Source organism: Artemia sp. Qi Xiang Cuo, chromosome 7 (genome assembly GCF_049724085.1).
Source record: "Artemia sp. Qi Xiang Cuo chromosome 7, ASM4972408v1, whole genome shotgun sequence".
NCBI lineage: Eukaryota > Metazoa > Arthropoda > Branchiopoda > Anostraca > Artemiidae > Artemia > Artemia sp. Qi Xiang Cuo.
This window is the reverse complement of record NC_142800.1, coordinates 34,070,116-34,091,792: the sequence shown is the minus strand read 5'-3', so window position 1 is coordinate 34,091,792 and position 21,677 is coordinate 34,070,116. Positions and strand designations below refer to the sequence as shown.

General features: G+C 37.0%; 1 protein-coding gene across 4 annotated transcripts in view; it reads right to left on the bottom strand.

Annotated features, from left to right (window-relative positions):
* Positions 1 to 21,677, bottom strand: part of Mcm5 (Minichromosome maintenance 5) — a 253,686-nt gene that overhangs the window by 181,947 nt on the left and 50,062 nt on the right. For all 4 annotated transcript variants that reach the window (XM_089092199.1, XM_089092201.1, XM_089092200.1 and 1 more), the window contains exon 7: positions 13,818 to 14,149. In XM_089092199.1, the coding sequence (XP_088948325.1) occupies positions 13,818 to 14,149 (332 nt within the window). The remainder of the gene's footprint in view (positions 1 to 13,817; positions 14,150 to 21,677) is intronic.

Genomic DNA, 21,677 nt, shown 5'->3' with positions numbered 1-21,677 from the left:
CCGTGCAACTGAACCCCCCATGTAACTGAACCCCTGTATAACCGAAACCCCGTACAACTGAACCTCCTTGCTACTGAATCCTCGTGCAACTCGACCCCATTTAACTAATCCCCGTGTAACTGAATCCGCATGTAACTGAACCCTCGTGCAAGTCATCCCTCGTGCAACTCAACTCCCTCAAAACACTTTTCAGCCATTTCTTGTTAATTTATTTTATTTCTAATCTATTTAAAATTGACAACACTGTGCAAATCATCACTTGTGTATTATACAGTACACATTCATCCCATCTCCTCCAAAACACTTTTCAGTCATTTCTTGTTAAAATTATCCAATCACTAATTAGCCCTTTTTTTTCTCCACCTTCAAATGTACCTTTAGTACCTACGCAATTAGACTAAGTCATCGCCCAGTTAACACCAAGATGTAAATTGAGTAACCCACTCACAATAACGAACCAAAACCAGATTATACCCACCTAACCAGATCAAAAAATGGCGGTCACACTAACTTGATTAGTAATTGAATTCAGATATAGTACGAACGGACTTTCAGTCCTACATTCACGGGTTTCTGCAAAGTGTTATGGGCTTCATTGAAAAAATACCAGTTAAAAAAAAATTAATAAATAAACATGTATCCATGAGTTTGACCTCCAAAAAATTAGTGTCATAATATAAAACCTGTCTGCCAACCCATGTAGAGTTCATAGTAATAGGTGCTTGACCCGTGGTAAGCCAATGTACCGGTTAAACTACACGCATATTCATGCCTCAGGCGTAGGGTTGATACTAATTGATGCCTTACTACTGGAGCGACGTTAAAACTTAAAACGAACAGAAATTATTCCGTATGTGAAAGGGGCTGTCTCCTCTTCAACACTTCGCTCTTTACGCTCAAGTTTGACTCTATCTCACAACTTTATTTTTTAAAACAATAAAAAACTTTAGCGTAAAGAGCGAGGCGTTGAGGAGGGGACAGCCCCTTTCATAAACGGAATAATTTCTGTTCGTTTTAAGTTTAAATGTCGCTCCTTAATTTAAGTTAAAGAAACTTAATTTTTTATTTAATAAATTTAAGAACAGCATATACAAATGCCTGTTAAAATTAAAACTAAAAACGACCAGAAACTACTATTAAAGGATAAATGAAACGCAAAACAAACGGAAATTAGATAAACAATCATAGACAAAAAAACACGCAATAAATAATAATACAAATCGATGAATAAATATTAAAGTGAGTAATGCTTAAAATGAATATGGAAATCAAGCTTGAAACGAAAAAAAATATTTTGGTATTGAAGTATAAATGAAACCCAAAATGAACAGAAATTAGATAAAAAATCAATGCAAACAAACATACAATCAATACTAATTTCAATTAATAAATAAATCTTAAAACGAGTGAAACTTCAATTGAATATGCAAATCAAGCTTGAAACGAAAAAAAATCACTAGAAACAAGAGTTTGGGTATTGCTTCCTTCTCTCACTGTAAAAGTCTAAAACCTACTGCGTCATGGCACTTTAATGAAAACGAATTGTATTACAAATATTTTCTTTTATACTTAATATTGAAAACAAACATAAAAATTACAGTAAAATTTTGAACTGATGAGCTTTCAGCAATTAATATCATTATATATCAAATGTTCAGTTTAATTTCCCACAGGCCACTCAGCGCGTCCCCAGGTGGCGGATAGGGGAACGTCCTTCAGATATGTAGGATACCTCCATAGGAGGCACGGACCTAGGGGAACCTATTTCCTGGGGGTCCATAATTGAAACTGGGACACCCTAGCCCGGAGGTCATAAATACAGGCGTAGGAGGAGGAAGGCCCCTAAGATGGACACCGTATAGGGCCGATCGGCGTGTGGACACCTCCCGGCGGTTACAAACCGTCCCCCAACATGGGTCAAATAGCTCGGTGCTGCAGAACACCGAACGGGAGGATCCCTTTCTAGAGGGACAGCTGTGAAGAGCAGAAGATCCAGAACCATGGACAATGACCTCTGCTAAGGATAGAGAGGAAAGGCACACTGCTATCCTGACAAAATGCCACAAAACTCCATCTCTTTTATATGAAATGGCAAAAAATAGAATAAGAACCTATACTACCATGTCCGGGGCAACCAACCGTCTGATTTTTTTTTATGATTATGATAATGTTTAATTACCGCGTCCGGGGCAACCGACGATTATTTAACCGATTTGACGACTCTCCAGTCAGAGAAGATACCAATATTTACCCCAAAGACATCACTTTCACTTGGAACGCTAAACATACAAACACTTGCTAAACCGGGAAAAAAGAAATTAATTTTAAATGAAATCGACCGCTACCATTGGGATATTATTGGATTATCAGAGACCCACCTTCCTTTAAATGGAACAGAAGCCATAAACGGGAACACCCTCATCACCTCAGGACGAAGCGACGGTGTTCACCGTCAAGGTTTTGGCATTCTACTCTCAGAACGTGCTACTTGCCATAAATCCATAAATCCATAAACTCTCTACTTGCCATAAATCCACTCTCAGAGCGTATTATTACCGCCCGTTTTAAAGGATTCATCGCTAACATTTCCATCATCGAAGTTTATGCCCCCGACTCTTCCCGGAGTGACCAAGATGCAAAACACGTCTACGATCAGCTCCAACACACCATAGACCAGGTACCCAAGAAGGATGTTCTGTTCGTCATAGGGGACTTTAACGCTAACATCGGACAATCAAATGGAGGTTTCGAAGAAAGGTTTGGAAGTCGTCAGTGCTGAATACAGTATCTTTGACCGGTGGTGATTTTGACTTAGACCAGGTTCTAGTCATGTCAGAACTCCGTATGCACCTCCGAAAACCCCAACCAACCAAGAAAAGAAACCCAAATCTCCTATCTCCTAATCTCGATCTCCTAAAAAACATCGAAACAAGAAACAAACATAAAACTGCTCTCTCGAATAAGCTGTCAAGCATCCAACTCTTGGGAATCCTAACCATTGAGGAAGTCGACCGTCTGGTGGATGAAATCACTTCAATCATCAGAGAAACGGCTAATGAAATCTTAGGAGTACAGTCCGACTCTGACAAACCACGGATCACACCCGAAATCATCAATATCTCTGCTGAAAAACGTATTCACGCCAACAAACAAGACCGACAAAGCCAGGATGAATACAAGAGGTTAAAACGTCTAGTAGAGAAAAAAATACGGCTGGCTCTGTGCCAATACGTCAACGACAAGTGCCATGAATGCGAAGACGCCTTAAAAAAAAATGACAGCCACTACATGTACAGAAAAGTACGGGAGTTGTCGAAAAAGAAACCCGCGGCAGCAACAACCCTGACAGATAAACATGGACAACTTATCACAGATTCTGAGGAGAAGTGGGAACGCTGGATGGGACACTTTTGCCAGAAACTGAACCCCATAATAACCCCTGATCCATCTATCCTACTGCCTTTTCAACTACCGGAGTACCCAGTAGATCCAAGTCTGCCACCATCACGAGAAGAGGTAGTTGCTGCTATATAATCCATGAAAACAAATAAAGCTCCTGGCCCAGATGGCATACAGTCAGAGCTACTTAAGTCGGACCCAGAAGAACTGGTAGACATCTATCATAAAGTCACAGTAGGCATCTGGGAAACAGCCCACTTCCCTAGATTTTGGGCGAAAGCCATGATCGTCCCCTTTTACAAATAGGGTGAAAAAGGCGACTGTAATAACTACAGACCAATTAGCATGACAAGCCAACCGACAAAGATCCTCACGAAAATACTACTTGACCGACTAAAATCCCTGACAGACCTCACTTTAGAGGAATATCAGACCGGCTTCCGAAGAGATCGGTCTACTATAGATCATGTATTTTCCACCTGGCAACTGATGGAGAAAAACATAGAAGTCGTAAAGGATTTGCTTTCACTTCTAATTGATTTTAAACAGGGCTTCGATTTAATATGCCTCAACGGGCTTTTGCACATACTTCTGCATTATGGAGTCCCCAAAAATATGATAACGTTGAGCAGAGATATGTATTTGAACTTCTGTAGCCAGGTTCAGACGCTTGATGGATTGACAGAAGAGTTACAGACGTCAGAAGGTATTCTTCAGGGTTGCCTCCTATCCCCTCATCTATTTAATCTCTTTCTAAATGCAGCTTTATCTCTTGCTGAAGCCACAGACGGTGCATCCATTGAAGGAAAACTTGTCGACAAATTAGCGTACGCAGACGACATCGTGAAAACTAACAGTCATGAACATCTCGTCCAAACAGACACAAACGAGATAGTGTCAGCAACCGAAGCCCTTGGGATGGTTGTCAATACAACAAAAACGAAACTCCTGCGGGTATCCAGAGACTCTGCACCAAGCGCCATACAGCTAACCATAAAAAGAAAGCAAGTTGAAAATGCAGAATCTCTTTGTCTACCTCAGCAGTCTTTTAACCTCTAACAACGATTGCTCAAAATCGACTGGGCCTTGCAACCAGCAGGTTCAAGAGCCTATCATCAATTTGGAAAAGTAAATTACTATCAAAATAACTGAAGGTCCGACTCTTTAACTCTCTCATAATCCCCATTGCTATGCATGCAAGTGAAACATGGTCAATTAAAGCTGATGACGAACGTCGAATCTCCGCATTTGAAACAAAGTGTCTCCGTCGTATAGCAGGGATCACCTACATCGACCATGTATCCAATGAAGACCTCCGTAAACTCCTCCACTGCGCATACACTATCATGGACCGAATCAGAAGTCAGCAACTCCGCTGGCTTCGTCATATCCAACGAATGTCATCAAATCAACTCCCCAAAATCACGTTTGAAGGATGGGTACATGGCACACTACCTCGTGGCCGACCTTGCAAGAGATGGTACGACAACTTCAATGGCCAGAACCTCCCCGAACTCCTGCGTCTTGCACCAGATAGAACCGAATACCGTCGCCATATTCAACGACTAGTGAGAAGAGAAGAAGCCCTAATACAGCCACAAAGGCCAGATGGGATATAAGTCAAGTCTTATCTGTAAAAACCTAAAGCCTACCGCGTCATTGACGCTTAACTGAAAACGAATTATATTACAAATATTTTCTTTTCCAGTTCTTACAGCATTGAAAATTAAATAGGATTACAGTGAAATAAAATCTTGAACTGATGGATCTTTAAACAATTAATATCATCATATATCAAATATTCAATTTGATTTTGTTTATACTTTCCAAGACTGTTCAAGACACATATAGTTTTCAGTAAAGTGCCATGATACAGTAGGTTTTAAACTTTTACTGTGGGTTTCATTTATTCTTTAATCGTAATTTCTAGTCGTTTTGAGTTTGAATTTTAACCGGTATTTGTATCTGCTGTTCTTAAGTTTAAAATGGCATTTACTTTTCTTTGAAAAACTTCTTTTTCGGAATTTTTTTTTTAAATTAAATTTTGTTTATTTTTGATTGCAAAAAGTTTAAAATTTTTAAAAATTCCTTATTTCAAAATTAAACTTTTTTTTTCAAAATCAAATGTTCATCGAAGTATCAAAACTAGTATTAAAGTAACAATATCGAACTAAAAAAATAGGTTTGTGTCCAACTCGGAGTTTTATTATCTGAGGTATGAACTATTTTTAACAAAATAGCTATCTCAAAATTTTTATCGGATGGGTTTTTATTGGATTTTATTGGATGGGGAAAAAAGGGCGTGGGCAGGGGGGGGGGATGCTAATTGCTTTTCGATATCTTTTGACTCTTTAAAAGTGAACTAGAACTTTCCATTCTAAATCAAATGAGCCCTCTCTGAAGTTTATATGAGCATCCCTTCTATAAGAACCATATATGCATTCAGGGCATAACTTGCAATGCCTATCCCCAGGCCCTGGGGGGTTTTGTCGACCCCGGAGTTTTAATATCTGCTGTTTGAAACTATTTTTAACAAAATGGCCGCCTCAAAATTTTTATCGGATGGGTTTGGGGAAGAAAAGGCGTGGAGGGGGGAGGGGCTAGTTGCCCTCCGATCTCTTTTGACTCTGAGAAAGTGAACTAGGACTTTTAGAACAATATATGCCACCAGGGCATTACTTACAACGCCTGCCCCCGGGCCCTGGGGGATCGTATTGACACCGGATTTTTTCCTATCCGACCTTTGAACTATTTTTAACAAAATGTCTATTTCAAAATTTTCACCACCACCCCCCCCCCCGATCCCTGGGAATGGTGTCGACACCTGAGCTTTTGTTATCTGACTTTTGAACAATTTTTAACAAAATCGCTATCTCAACGTTCTTATCGGATGGGTTTGAGGAAAAAAGGGCGTGGAGGGGGGGCTAGGTCCCCTCCGATCTCTTTTGACTCTTAAAAAGTGAACTAGAACTTTCAATTTCCAATCAAATGAGCCCTCTTTGAAGTTTATATGAGCATCCCTTCCATAAGAACCATATAGCCTATACCCCCAGGGCATAACTTACAACGCCTGCCCCCGGGCCCTGGGGGGTTATGTCGACACCTTAGTTTTTTTATATGACCTTTGAAATATTTTTAACAAAATGGATATCTCACTGATCACTTCTGACTCTTAAGAAGACCACTAGAACTCTTTGATTTCCAATCGAATGAGCCCCCTTTGAAGTTTATACGATGACCCCTTGCATATGAAGTGCCTCTGGGGAAAAAAAAATAACAAATAATAATAAAATATTGGAGCCGTATGGCCTTTACTATAGGCAATGCTATAGCGTTGCCTCTGAAAAAATTTAATGAATTTCCTAAGCTTTCTAAAAAAAAAATTAAAAGATTGTATATTATTTTCTAATTAAATTTTTAAAAAGGAGACTTCCAAGTAGCCTAACCATTGGAAATATTGTCAAATTATTCAGTTTAATTTTTATTTTTAAATTGTAATTTATTAGATTTAATTGATTAATTTGAATTCATATTATTGTATTAAATATTAAAATGAAATAAACAAATGTAACTATAGGTTGAATAGAACTATTAAACTCGGAAATATTACTAAACGTTTAAGATAATTTCTAGCTAAAAGATTACTGCCTCACAGTTTAACAAAAGAAGCAAAACATAATGTGGCAGGCAAAAAGATCCGTGACATTTTAAAATCCATTGCTTGATTAGAAATTCTTAGACATAACACAAATAAATCATATCATAGGTAGTGTAATGGTGCTGTCTAGGTAAAGAGCGATGTTGGCATAATGTATTTTTTTTTACTTTCTTGGTTTGTTTTAGACCAGAACACCTCGTGTAGAAGGAGTTGTCGTAGAAACTATGAAAGAGGCTCATTTGATTGGAAATTGAAAGGGTAGAGTCCTTTTTAACAGTCAGAAGAGATTTGAGGGCAACCAGCCCCTCTCCTCACACCAATTATTTCCCCAAGCTCAAATAATCAAAATTGTCATTTTGAGACAGCCATTTTGTTCAGCGTAGTTGAAAGATCCGCAAAGTATGTCTTTGGGGATAACATCCCCCTCCCACATGCCTCAGGGCAAAAGTTGCAAGTTTTGCCCCGGGGGCATACAAGATTTTTTTTTACAGAAAAGGTGGTCGTATAAACTTCGGAGGGAGCTCATTGGATTGGTAATCGGAAGTTCTAGTGCCCTTTTTAAGAGGCAAAGTGATCAGAGAGCAGCTACCCCCCCCTCCTCCCTCCCTTGACAAATCATTTTTTGATCAGAAACATCATGCATCTGACAGAAACTTTGAGATATTAATTTGTTCAAAAAAAAATAGTCCAAAGATCACATAACAAGGCCTTTGGGGTTGACACAACCCTCCCCCCAGAGTACGGGGACAAGGATGAGTATTTATGCCCCAGAACCCCCTCCCCTCCCTGACATCCTCTTCCCCCCCAAACGCATCCGATCGAAATTGTGAGATAGCCATTTTGTTCACAATATGTTATGCTCCGGGGCATACAAGGTTTTTATGGAACCGGTGGTAGCATAAAATTCGGATTGGGTGAGGCTTATTCAATTGGAAATCGGAAGTTCTAGTACCCTTTTTAAGATTCAAAAGTGAATGGAGGGCAACCATCCTCCCCCACCCCAAGTTTATCCTTCGCCAAATCATATCCGATGAAAATTTAAGAGAGCTATTTTGTTCAGTATTGTAGAAAGATCTAGTAATTATGCCTTTGGGGATGTCAATCTCCCCACAGTCCTGAGGGCAATTCGTTCATTGTTTGCATATAGTAGAAGTTATTGAGAAAGGTATGTATTTTGAACTTTACTTTCCAAAAAGATGAAGGGCGTTCAGATGAGCCTTTCAGAGAATGTTGAGTAGAGTGTTGAAATAAATCAAAACACGTTATGTGTATGCTGAATGTCAAAAGCGCGTGACTCAGGAAGGACCGAATATATTAATTTGAACTTTCAGGAACTGGGTGAGGGAGATAATCAAAAAGGCAATATTTGCATGCTACCCCTACTACTAAAACTACTTCCACCACTACTACTACCTCACTACTCCATTTACAATATTGAGGGGAAATGTGAACTAATTTAAATACGCTATGTGCATGTACATTATCAAGAGCGTATTTCAAGACTGACTTGGGTATTAAACTGGAACTTTCAGAGAGTGCTTAAAGGGGAATATCATCTGACCAAAAGGCAATATATGCACGCTACTACTAATACTACAATCACCGCTATATTTACTTCTACTACTACTTCTATTGTAGCTACTTGTGAGGCTAAGAGCATTGAGATGAAAATTTCAGCAAATGAATAAACAGGTTATCAAAAGGACATATCAGCAATGTCATAGCAATGGGTACTTGTATCAAGTTGAAATTTTCATGACTTGATAAGAGGGATGTTGAACTGGCCAAAATGCAATACGTTAATACTAACGCTGCTGCTAGGACTACTGCTATTACAGTTAATACTACTAGTAGTAAAAACCAATACTACTACTATAATTAGTATTACAACTATGCCTAATGGTATGAAGGTGAAATTTTCAAGAAACTTTGAAGGGAGAAGGTGAACTGAATCACAACACCCCATTTTTATGCAGGTTGTCAAAAGGGCGTAACAGCAATATCGTAGGAATAGTTTTGGTGGGTGAAGTTGAAGCTAACAGGGCTTGTTGTGGGTGATGTTGAACTAACCAAAAGAAAATATTTGCATCCTAATGCTACTGCTTCTACTCATACTATTACTACTGTTACTATTATTACTACCTCTACTACTGCTACTGTCGCTAAAGCTAATTCTACTAAAATTAATTCTAATGCTACTACTACTACTACTGCTAATAAAACTAAGGGTGCTAAGGCAAAAAACTTGGAATGTATTAGGACGTATCAGAAATGCCTCAGGAAGGGTTGATGGTAATAATGTGTAACTTTCAGCATGTATTGAAGAAACCAAAGAAACCAAAGGTGTTATGCGCATACTGCTACTATTGCTACAACACAAGCTAAGAGTATTAACCTTTTAAGAAATATGTAGGCGGATGTTAAACTAAATCAAAATAAATTATGACCACTTGGATTTTCCAAAAGGTGGCAAAGCAATATCTCAAGAACAGCTTACATTATTAAGTTAGACCTTTAAGGGTAAGTTGTGGCGGGTTGTGAACTAGCCAGAAGGCACTTAGTACATACATTACAAAGCTTAAAACATTACTTAATACATACAAAACAAAGTATATTTTACATGTTTTCACTTTTTTTACTTTAATAAATAAAAAATTATATAAACCTTAAGCAAAAATTATCAGTATATGTATATCAAACTGACTATCCACGGTCATTTGTTTGTTTGTTTGTTTTTTTTTTAGTAAAGGGCAAACTATGTTCTGGTCTTGAGAAGGCATGGAGGTTGTCAGCCCTATCCATGTTGATTTTTGCTTGTTTTGAGCATGAGTCGGCTATTTATTGTAATTTCTGTTCGTTTTGGGTTTCATTTATTTATTGATGGTGACTTGTGGTAGTTTTACGCTTGGAAAATTATTTGAATTTGTTTCTGCTCATTTTTGACTTAATGAAGCTCTTTAATTTTTTTTTAAGAAACTTATTTTGTGGAAAAAGTTTTTTAAATTAATCAAAAATAGTCACGTACTCACAATGGAAAAAGCTGATGCATTGCCGATTATCATTATGATGTAGGTATATGCTTATGTTATATGAAATAGGAACAATAATGAGGAAAAACTTAAAAGAAAAAAATACTTAAAATATTAACCACCCAAAATTGCTGTTTGTCTGTATGGAAGAGATTAATGACAATCCTTTTAAACAAAGGGGAAAATTACTATTTGCGATGTTAGTTACACTTATGTTATAATAAAAATTAATTTCGATATTTGAAAACTTCTACTTTCCTTGCAACGTGCGGGATCGAACTCCACAACTTCTGATTACGAAGCTTGAACTCTTCCCCCATGCTACCGCAAGGTATTGTATAACATGGGTTTTCAATTATTTTATAAATTTATAGAATTAAAACGTATCTGATCATTTCATGTTTTCCTGTTGGTTCGAAGATTTACTTACGTACATGGATAACACACAAAAAGGAAACGGGGTTCAAAAATTTTCTTATTTAGTGATTGGTCTCTCAAGACGAAAACACTATACAATTCTGAAAACGACTTAAAATTTTACAAAATACTTTACTTATAAAATACCAATAGCCAAAAAAGATAAGGGGAGGGGGAGGGAGGCATCCGGATTTTAGAAATGCCTTGGTGGGACATGGCCCGAAATTATTTGGGAACCACTGCTCTATGCTCAAACACAAAAATTGCGTATGTTCTCATCAGGTTGTTAGCGCACTAAAATCACAGCTACGATATTTCTAGGTGGCTTTCTCCATTGTTTTTTATTCATGAACTTAGTCAAATCGGCTTCGAAAAAGTTCTTATACTCAATTCATTAGTGTGATAACTCCCAAAGAGACACCCCCCCTCGTCACCCATTCTCTATGCTCAAGCACAAATGCAACTCCAAAAAATTACAGATGTTATTTCCATCAAGATGATCATAGAGTTGATCAAGATGATCATAGATGATCATAGCGCACTAAAATCATAGTTTCCTCCACTGTTTGTTTTTTTATGAACTTGATCAAGTATGCTTCGAAAAAGTTCTTTTCCTCAACTCATTATTGCTATAGCTCCCAAAGAGCATTCCCCTCCCCCGTCAATTATTCGATACTGTGCCAAGACCAGTGGTTATTTTCTTGTTACATGAAAGGTATTTTAGCATACCATTAATTTGATACCATAGAATCTTAATTACATCCTTCATCCTATCTAAGGAAATAGACTGAAGAGACAACACACCAGATAAGTTAAGGGGTCCAGCAAATAAAGTTCAAAATTATTGGACCAAAACGCTGAGATTATTTTTTTTTTTTTTTTTTTCTTGTCTATTTTCAAAGAATATAAATTATCCAACCGACTTCCATTGAGCAAATCACGCCAAATAGCAAATCAATATTTGTTTTTCTTTCGAAAAAAGGATAATCAGATTAGATTCTAAAAAGCTCAAATGCTTCCAACAACATCTTCTTCATTTCAGAAAGAGCTATCTAAACAGCCCTCTGGAAACATAAGTACATTGTTAAGTACAGTAAGTTATGTTTCCCAATAGTGAAAAATATTAGTAGAAAATGTAATTATTTTATTTAGCAGGATCATTTATATTGATACAATTGGTGGGAGAGCTGCAGTTGGTTGACCTTCGACGACGCTAACCGGTACTCCTTTAGCATACCTACTCTTTTATGTATCTCAAACTGGAGACGCGTTAAAAAACCCGTTTTTACGGGATGATACAAGACACCGCTGTAGAGAAATACAATGTATAGCGTGGTTTTAATTGCGTATACGATATTTAAAGTGTTGTTGTTTTTTTTTGTTTTTTTTTTGGGGGGGGGGAGGTACCAAAGTTAGGTTGGGTTACATATTTAATATATAATATGCTTTGTCCCCTAATGTGCAAATATATAGCCCAAATTTGTTTCTAAACTATTATATATTCATCCTATTTTATTTTACTTCATTAGCATTAACCAAACTAGCAGTATATAAAAGAGTGGGTATACTAAAAGAATACCGGCTAACCACATTAAGTACCCTCCTCTCACGGTCAAAGGTGTTGTAGATCGTCTCCCCACCCAGGAATACAACGCATAGATTTAACGACAAAAAAAATACTGACGCAGGACTGAAGAAAAACAAGCGGTACTTCCGTACAATCTAGAACACGCTCGAGAAGTTTGTTGAATGTAACATTAAAGATAACCGGTTTCATAGCTACAAGACAAATGAGGCGTCACAGAATGCATTGACTTTGTATAATTTGGCCTATATATTTGCACATTCGAGTAAGGGTAAGGGGTTTGGGTATGGTTAAGTTACTTTACCCCCCACCCCCTAATGTACAAATATATAGCCCAAATTATATTATTATATAAACCAAATTATTATATAAACTAAAGTATTTCATTATGATTAACCTAACTTCACTTCTCAAATGTGTTCTGGATTGTAGGGAAATACCAAAAAAAGGATTACTTTTATTGATGTTCAAGAAGCCCTGGTGTAAAAATAACTTGTTCTAGTCTCCCCTTGGCAGTTTAATCTTAATTTTAACCTTACTATTATAGTGCATATCGTTATTAAAGCATCCATGAGTATCATTCGTCACTAGGACCGTCTGGAACAGTTGACAATATCAGTAAACAATATCAGGAACAGTAAACAAAATCAATAATAGCTCAAATAGGATGTGCCGTAGGAACCCAGGTCCAAGAGTTACACATGCATTTACCTTGCAATATTACCTGTTTCGATTAATTCAGTGAATATTATACGTCACCTCCGGACAATAAAGATAAGATCAATTCTCGAGGCAATAAATCTTCTTGATATTAGGTTACTAGGTGACAATATTTCAACTAAATATTGCATCGATTCTACTTGAGTTTTACATAAGTATTTTTCACTTCTTACGAAAATAAGATAATCTAAGGCAATTTCAAATCACCCTAAGTTTTATTAACAGGGGGGGGGGGGTTCAACTATGAAAATCGTCTTTTGCGGAATTTATATTTATATATATATATATATATATATATATATATATATATATATATATATATATATATATATATATATATATATATATATATATGTTTATTTCTAAATTCGAGAGGGAGCATAAACTCGGTGTCCATTCGTCATCTAAAATTTAAATTGGTATCTCTTGTCCCACCTGGGTCTACATTTGAATTCAGCAGAGTGACGTCCATGTCTCTGAATAAAAATATTATTCGGTTTCGAACCAGATATCTGAAATTTGCCAATTTTTACAAAGGCATCCCATAGGGAGAGGGGCTCGGTCACATAAACAGCAAACATTACCCAAAATTCCCCATTTCACATTACCAAAAATGTTCATTAAGGGGGGGGGGGGTCTCTATGAAGATCGTCTTTTGCAGTTTTTAGTTGTATGAACAAACATCTATTTTTTTCTAAATTCGAGAAGGCGCAAAAACTCAAGTGTCCACTCGTCACCAACATGTTGAACTCGGTACCTCCTGTACCGCCTTGGTCCCACTAGAATTTGGTCGAATGGCGTTAATGGTCTGAATAAAAACGTTATATATTTTCGAGCCATATGGCTGAAGTTTGTTAATTTTCACAAAGACATCACGTAAGGAGGAGGGTTCGGACACATCAAAAAAGAGGGGAGCTCAGCTGCCAATCGCAACTACATGCGCATACGGTAAACTTCAATTAATTTCTGTTGTTTGTTTTAGAATTATTTAGTATACGAAATGACTAACCTCCGAACAGGAGACAAGCAATTGCTTTTTTTACATCATCCGAGCCATAAATTGACGGTGCCACGCTTTTAGAGATCTTTTCGTGAATGTTTGGTAATGCCGCAAGTCGTCTCATCTGTTCTTCTTCTGCAGGTGTAAACGGTGAAACAGCGGATCGACCACTACCGGTCGTTTCGATTTGAATGCCAAGAACACGAAGGTAAGGTGCTCGAACTCCTACTGAGACTTTTTCTTTTGAAGACTTCTTCGTTGTAGTTTTTCCACTCTTCTTTATTGAATAAATTCCTAAAATTGTTACACGGTTTCCAGGAACAACTTTATCGCAAAGGTACCTTTAAGAAAACAAAATAAATTATAATGATCATGCACAAAACTTCGAGTAAGAACCTTTTTTGTGGAAAGAGTTAAAATTTCGTGGTTACTGCCAGGGCTCCTTTCCTTCGGTTTCTAACTTAGATCCCTCATTTGGGTTACTTGGTTTTTATAATCTTGATCTTCCCTTTCTATACATTTCTTGTACCACCAAAAACACACTGATAATAGTTTGTTTTTTTCAATCGTCAGATTGTTATCCAAAACTTTTACGAAAAAAAAGGGTTAGCTGACAATTCTCATAAAACAATTTGGCAGGAAATTACAAAATGCAACCTTGGGAAAAAATACAGCATAGTCTACAAGGCTATTTTATCTCTTAAAATATATGTAGGAAACCAACAAAAGAACTTGCTAGCTGGAAGAAATAGCTGCAGGCTGGGATATTGCATGTTTAAGGCATAGAAACTAGTAATCTATGTTTGCTTCATTATCAATTTTTGAACGTCGCGCTTCGAATTCTCCGACAATTTTCTTCAATAACGATTTAATCTGTAAGAGAAAATCACTAGCTAAGAATTTCTTTGTTATCTCACGGAAACGCAATTATTAGTAAAGTTGTTAGCTAGCAATTTATTCAGGACGGTGGAAAAAGGCTAATACAGATAAAGTTTTAAAAGACCTTAAACAGGATACTGTAACTATATCGTATTATTCCGAAGCTCATTGCGGACGGAAATGGATGTTTATATTTGGATTCAGATGAAGGTCTCATTCTAAAATTACGTCTATTTCTTAGCTATCTTATTAGTGAGTTAATCAGAAAATTTACCTGTAATTTTCCTTGTCGTTCAAGGCGGGGGCTGTAAGTTTCCTATTTAGAATCTTGATCAATGGTGATTCCAATGGCCCACTTTTTTTTCTGTGATACCTTTTTCGAAGGGTTTCAGACTGTTTTTAAAAATTACTGTAAATTTGATTTCAAAATGACATTTTACAATTAAGACCGACGAAGATAATAATTACCATTCATGAATCAGCTACAAACGGCAATTTCATCACTAGACAGTTTGTTTAGAAACACATTTTTAGTATTTTGATTACTATGGGCAATTTTGAGCCCCTTTAAGGGTTCAAAATGGAATTCGCCCCAGAACAAATTATTGAATTTTGCAAGAGCAAAAAAAGGTATTTGAAAAATTAGATTGCGGTTACTAAATTACCCGTACGTCGTTGTTGGATAATTAATTCCCAGAAAATGTGAACAATGTGAAACGGATCGTGATTTCTACTCTTTAAATTTCAAATCAAAGGTACGTTGATTAGTAGACATGCCCTCTTTTTTTTTTTTTTTTCGCGCCCCCTCAAACCAATGAGATCATTCGTTTGCCTTTTGTCGCTTCTAAAGTTTGGAAGAACTATTGAGGATGCATGGTATTTTGAAATAAAAAGTTCGCCGTGCGTTCTTAAACTTGCAATGTCTCAATAATAGAGACGATAAACTGTGACACACTCGACATTTTAGAGAAAAACAGTGGAGATGAGCTATGACAGCGGTTTACACTCAACAGCTGATAGAAGCTGCGTGGGCTTTAACGCAAGAAAAGTAACGCAAGAAAAAGCGGGTTTTCTTTCAGTTTTTTTGGTCCTTTTCGTTTAAAATATTATGTACTTTAACTATTTTGTAGTTATGAATGAATGAATAAATGTGTAATTTTTACCATAAATAACAGAAGTTTTACGATGGAGTATAAAGAAAAATAGAAAAAGTAAACATAAAACGCTAAACTCGCATTCAAACAAGACTACAACAATCTGATACATTTTTGATAAAGATTCAGTGGAAACCCAAACCGAACGATTCGTTTTATAACGGCATCAGTTCTTTGTCTGTCAACAATCCCGCAGGAAGCTTGTTTTGTAATAAGGTAGCTGACTTAGTCTTTTCTTAGTTTTAGTCAATGAATTTTTCAAAAATTAAAATTTGTTCGTCTTCTTCACAAGAAAAGCAAAGTAGTTTTTTGTTGCAAAATCCTTAAATCAATAAACCATTTAAATCAATCAATTAAATAATCCACCCAAGAATAGCCTGTTCATGGGGTGGGAAACGCTTAATTGATGTAAGTAAAAGGAAAAAAAATACAAGGAAAAAAGTGATTGTTCCTTACTGCAGTAAGGAAGTTGATAAAGCCTTTAAGTTAAAGTTAATTCGGGAATTAAATAAAACCTTTGGCATGACTTTATTGAGCCTAATAAACTATCTATCTATCTATTCAATTATGTACTTTGAATTTGTAGATTTTCTTCTCAATTAAATACTCAAAAAAGAACTGTTCCTACAAAAATCAGAAGATCTTATTCCCTCTTCTTTAAAATTTTCAAAATTTAAGAAACACCCTTTCGTTATGGGCGCGAATCATCTATACATATCATATATACATATCGTCTATACATATCATCTATACAGATTATCTATACATATCATCTATACATATAAGACTTAAAGAGAGCCTATCTATGAATAGCCATTTAATTTCATGCAAATTTTTGCTGCAGAAGATTTTACAGCTCATTCGAGGGCAATTCAAGGGTTAATTTATAACCTATTTGTGCTTCGATCCATTCAAAATTTCGCTGTCAAAGAAAGTAGACATGTAAAACCGATATTGTACGGCAAGTTTCGCTTCACAAGATTTGACAGATTATTCCGGGAAATTCGAAGCGTTAATTTATTTGCTATGTTTACACTAAATCTGGTTCATTTTCAAAGCCATGTATTTCAAAAGATATTTCGTCGGACTTTAGGAATGTTGGGAACATTATTTTGCTAATCATTTTATTTCTTGTTTGCATGGAACTTTATGTATCTCCTTAAAAAAAAGTGTTTACACATCTGTACGTAAATACATCTAATTTTGACTTCCATGGAATGAAGTTTGAAGGAAAACTAGGTCTGCAGAAGACGTGACATTTCATTCCAAGTATTTTCCTTGGCATTAATTTGTTTATGTTGGAGCTCATGAGCATTACTTATCTAATTTTTTTTCAAGCACTTTCTATTTAGTTCAATTTGTCTAAATTCATTTCACGTTAATCTGCTGTTTTATAACAATGGGTTGTGAATTTTTAGCGCTACCAAAGAATGAATTTTTTTATGAAGTAAATATATGATGTAAAGTGTTTAGGGTTGCAAAGTATTTATATGACCTACTTCACTAGTTTTTAATGTTGGCATAAGTAAGAGCAAGCTGTTTTCCAATTTAAAAGCTACCATTTTCGGAGAACACAGGCCAGAAACCAAAAAAAGACCATCTGTTTTGTCCTGAATGTCATAATATTTTCTGTTTTTTTCTGAAAACGCAAACAATGCCTGTACCTAATTGGAAAGAGGGGAAGAGGGGTCCAGCCCCGGGCTATCATCCCTAATGAGTCTTCATTAGGATTCATTAGAATTATTCACTAGTGAGATTCGTGATACCTTTTCATTTGTAATTTCTCATCTAGTCCTTTTTATAGCAATTCAGATTTTTCAATTTAGATTCAGTATTCCATTCAGTTTTTCATTTCATTCAGGAAATTCATATTATTCATTTCAATTGCAATTCACATGTGCATTGAAGTTTAAAATCAAGTTCACAATCATTCGGAAGCAAAAATTACAATTTTCAAGCGGAGACCTTCATAGAACCGGAAATGTGTTTCTTTTTTTGATGAAAAAAGTAAACTAAGAGATTTATCAAGTACATTTGAATTTTGAGTGATTTTTCTCTAGTCATGATTTTTGGGCGGCTTGAGGAGGGATTCATTTCCCTGGACCAGTGGCAGCCCTGTCCAAGTAGGCTTAGACGTACCATTTTTTGTATTAATCTGATTACTATGTGATCCAAACAACTCATTTTAGCCGAGGACTTGATAAGAAGTATTCTCTATATTTGAACATTATGTCTCTATAAAAGAATAATTTTAATCAATGTTTTTTTCCTGAATTGTGCTTCTATTCTAGTGTATGATAAGGGATTCAATTAAACTTATACAAAAAGGGGGTGAAAAGCACCACCCTTTAACGCTTTTCTAAACATCAATCTTTTGTAGAATTAGGTCAAAGGGATCTAATACATCTCAATACGACTGAACAAAAAGATGTGAAACCTCTACTGTTTCTCAAAGCTCCCTTTTTGACAATAAAAGATAATTTATTGCCAAAATTGTAAACTCACTTCCCCATGAATAATGCAGCTACTTTTTCGGGAGATTTTTTTGGCCATACAACTTATCCCGCGATAACCATATAAAAAAAATTGATCACATTATGAAATACCCCCTCAGTATAGAAAATTTTAAATGTTCCACCTCTGTAAGACAGTCATTTGAAGAAAGAAAATTAAGGGATTCAACCATTTCATTGGAAACAGTAATTTCCAAGGCTGACACCACACGATCAAACAGTTTATAGTGCCACGAGTCTTGCTTGATCAGCAAAGAACAGAGGAAACAGATAAAGATGATATCTGTATTAATTGTGTTTCTTTCCGTTACAAATCTGTTGTGTCATCCGCTCATGGAAGCAAGGCACTGAAAAACATCTTGTTTCCTTTCTGGGGAATAAGTCTTGCTAAAACTAATTTATGTGTCATGGGGGAAATCCCTTGAAAATTTATGTTGTTTTTTGAATCGTTCCGGGAATCCAATTCTTTAAATTAAGTATGCCATGGGTTTGTCTAGCTCTATTTTTTCCTTTGGATTATATTTCCGAAAAAAACATATTCTTAACATTAACGCCGCACAGACACAAGCACAGGCTTAATGCACCTTTCATATGGTAAAAAAAACAATTTATGTAAAATCTTTCATGAAGACTTTTGTTACATAAATATGCCCTTGAACCAAATAGGCTTAACAGTACAGTAATAATACGGAAAAAAAATGCCCGAACTAGGAACAAATTGATAAAGTAATGCTTTCTTCACCATACGGACCAGAAAAAAGTGCTGAAAAACATATCCAAAATCTCCATCTCTAACCCGTTGCGAAATTTGTTTGTTTTTTTTTGCTATTTTTGTTACATTTATTTTTATTTTTCATGAAAAAATGAAATGTCACGAAATGAATGGTTGATACGTCTATCTGTATCAGAATTGAGAGCTGAAACTGTTTCTGACGTTAGTTTTTCTTATAAAAGTCAATTAAAATGAAAAAACCAATTTTCAGTATAAAAAAAAAGCAAAATTTCGCTATTTTTGGCAAAAAAACTAAGTGATAACCATGATTTCTTTTTTTTTTGTGTGTGTTTTTTTTTTGTCCGTTAATGCAGATCACGATATGTGCACGATTGACGGAAAGGGCACTTTCCACGGTATGGTAATTCTAGCATCTGTCACTCCCCCTCTGAAAAACAGAGTGGCACCAATCCCAAGAGGGAGTGCTTCTCATGACGCCGTGACGCTCAAAGGTCGAGTCCCTATTTACCCTTTTCGGATAAGTGAAGCGGTGCTTTCTCAGATTCGGTACGAGAAAATATCCCAGAACATTGTGAATGATCTATTCGCATTCCTTGGCCAGCTCTGATTGTCATCGTGGTTTTTCAAGAGCCCAAGACCTAACTGGAATGGTTTTATGCAATCGGCTTTCTCGCACTCGCTGGACGAAGATGCACAAACCCCTTGCGACAAGGCAAGTATTATTTTTTTGCCCATTATCGATCTGCCTTCTAACAATGAGTCATGCCTATACTCAACCCTGTGCTTCATTGCTTGTCAGGGGAGGAAAAACGGATTTACGCCAGTCGTCACATTCGATCAGCCACTTTGGTGGAAGGCAATGAAGACTATCAAGTCCGACGTTTCAAATAAGCTGGACAACGTTATCATCAAAGTCGAAGGCTTTCACTTCATGATGAGCTTCGTCGGATGCATAGGGCACCTGATGCAAGACAGTAGGCTCAAAAAAATCTTGGAAATAGTATACGCACCGGCAACGGTACCACATATACTCTCTGGGAAAGTGATTTCTAGAGCTATTAGAGGTCACATTCTCGTGAGCTCGGCTCTCTACGCTCATTTTTTAGGACAAGATGCGGGAACTTTCGATACTTTCGGAATTGAGAAACTCTTCAACGACACCCTTGAGGGAAAAATGTCTCCCAGAGACCATGACGAAGCACCAGAGCTGGGACTACTGGAAAGTATTATCAAACAGAAGATTGAAGACGTACGAGATCACCGAACAGCAAAGCTTTGGCTGCAGTACCTTGACATGGTTGAAAAGCTTCTCAAGTTTATACGTACCGAGAGAATGGGCCTATGGGACCTGCATTTACAAGTTGCAGCAGAAATGCTTCCCTACCTGGCCACATCTAGGTGCAGCCTTTACGTGAAATCTGTTTGGTTGTAGATCCAAGAGATGACTAAACTTCAAAGTCATCATCTTAACATTTTGCAGGTGTTCAGTGAGAAAGGGCACACAATTAGAAGGTAAGATCGGCGCTGTGCCGGCCTCTCACCAGCTTTAGTTATTGAACAAGAGCACATGCGAAGCCTTAAGACATCGAGAGGACTCACTGGTGGGGGTGGCATGACTGAAGAACAGAGCATGATTTGGGTCCTATCGAGGCCGGCGTGTCTTGAGGTCAACCTGTTGATGCAGAACCTGACGAATATCGTCTACTCTACAAGCGAGCAGCATCGCGACTTGAGTCTGAACAGACAAAACCGTGACTGGGAAGATACCGCGAAGTTGGTAGGTTTCTTCGAAATATCATCCCTATTCAAAGGCAATGCATAACTGAGAAAAACCGTTTCAAATGGAGTAGCTTCATCTTCAGGTGTGAACGTTGACGAAACTGAATCTGCTGGGAAAAAAATCTTAGACAAGATGTCAGAAAAGACCTTGAAGGAACACGTCTTTAAAAAGAAAGACCAAGTGACTCTGATGACGATAAAAAAGTCGGGCTCTTCTGAGGTGGCGTACATCAACCCGGCACTAGTTTTTCAGAGGTTCATTATCGTTGCCCAGAGGTCTAGTGTCAAGGAAGATTATTTCAAGTTTGAGCTCTGTACCATTCTTACTGCTCTTTTCGAAAAAAAACGGATTCATGCGAAAGGCGAACAAGCCCGAGCTAGCAAAAGCAGTCTATCAGTCATTTGGGTTTGATGCTCAGTCCCCAAGACTGGTGGGAATTACCAGCTTCGTCTTAGACGGGAGCGCCCTTCTCTATCGGATCCCATGGAAGGTCACTTCCACATACAAGGCTATCATGTCTTCGTACATTCATTACATCGAAAAAAAGTATCCCCGTGCAGTTGTCGTCTTCGACGGATACGACAGCGGTCCGTCAATCAAAGATGCAACCCATTTGCGTCGAGCTGGATCTGTCGGCCGCGAAATGTTATTAACCGAAGACATGAATCTTTGCATGAAGAAAGAGGAATTCCTTTCATGCAGGGAGAACAAATCGCGTTTTCTGAAAATTCTTGGAAACGCTCTGGTAGCCAGCGGTTGCGATGTATATCCCTCTGAAGGAGATGCTGATCTAGACATAGTGAAGAAGGC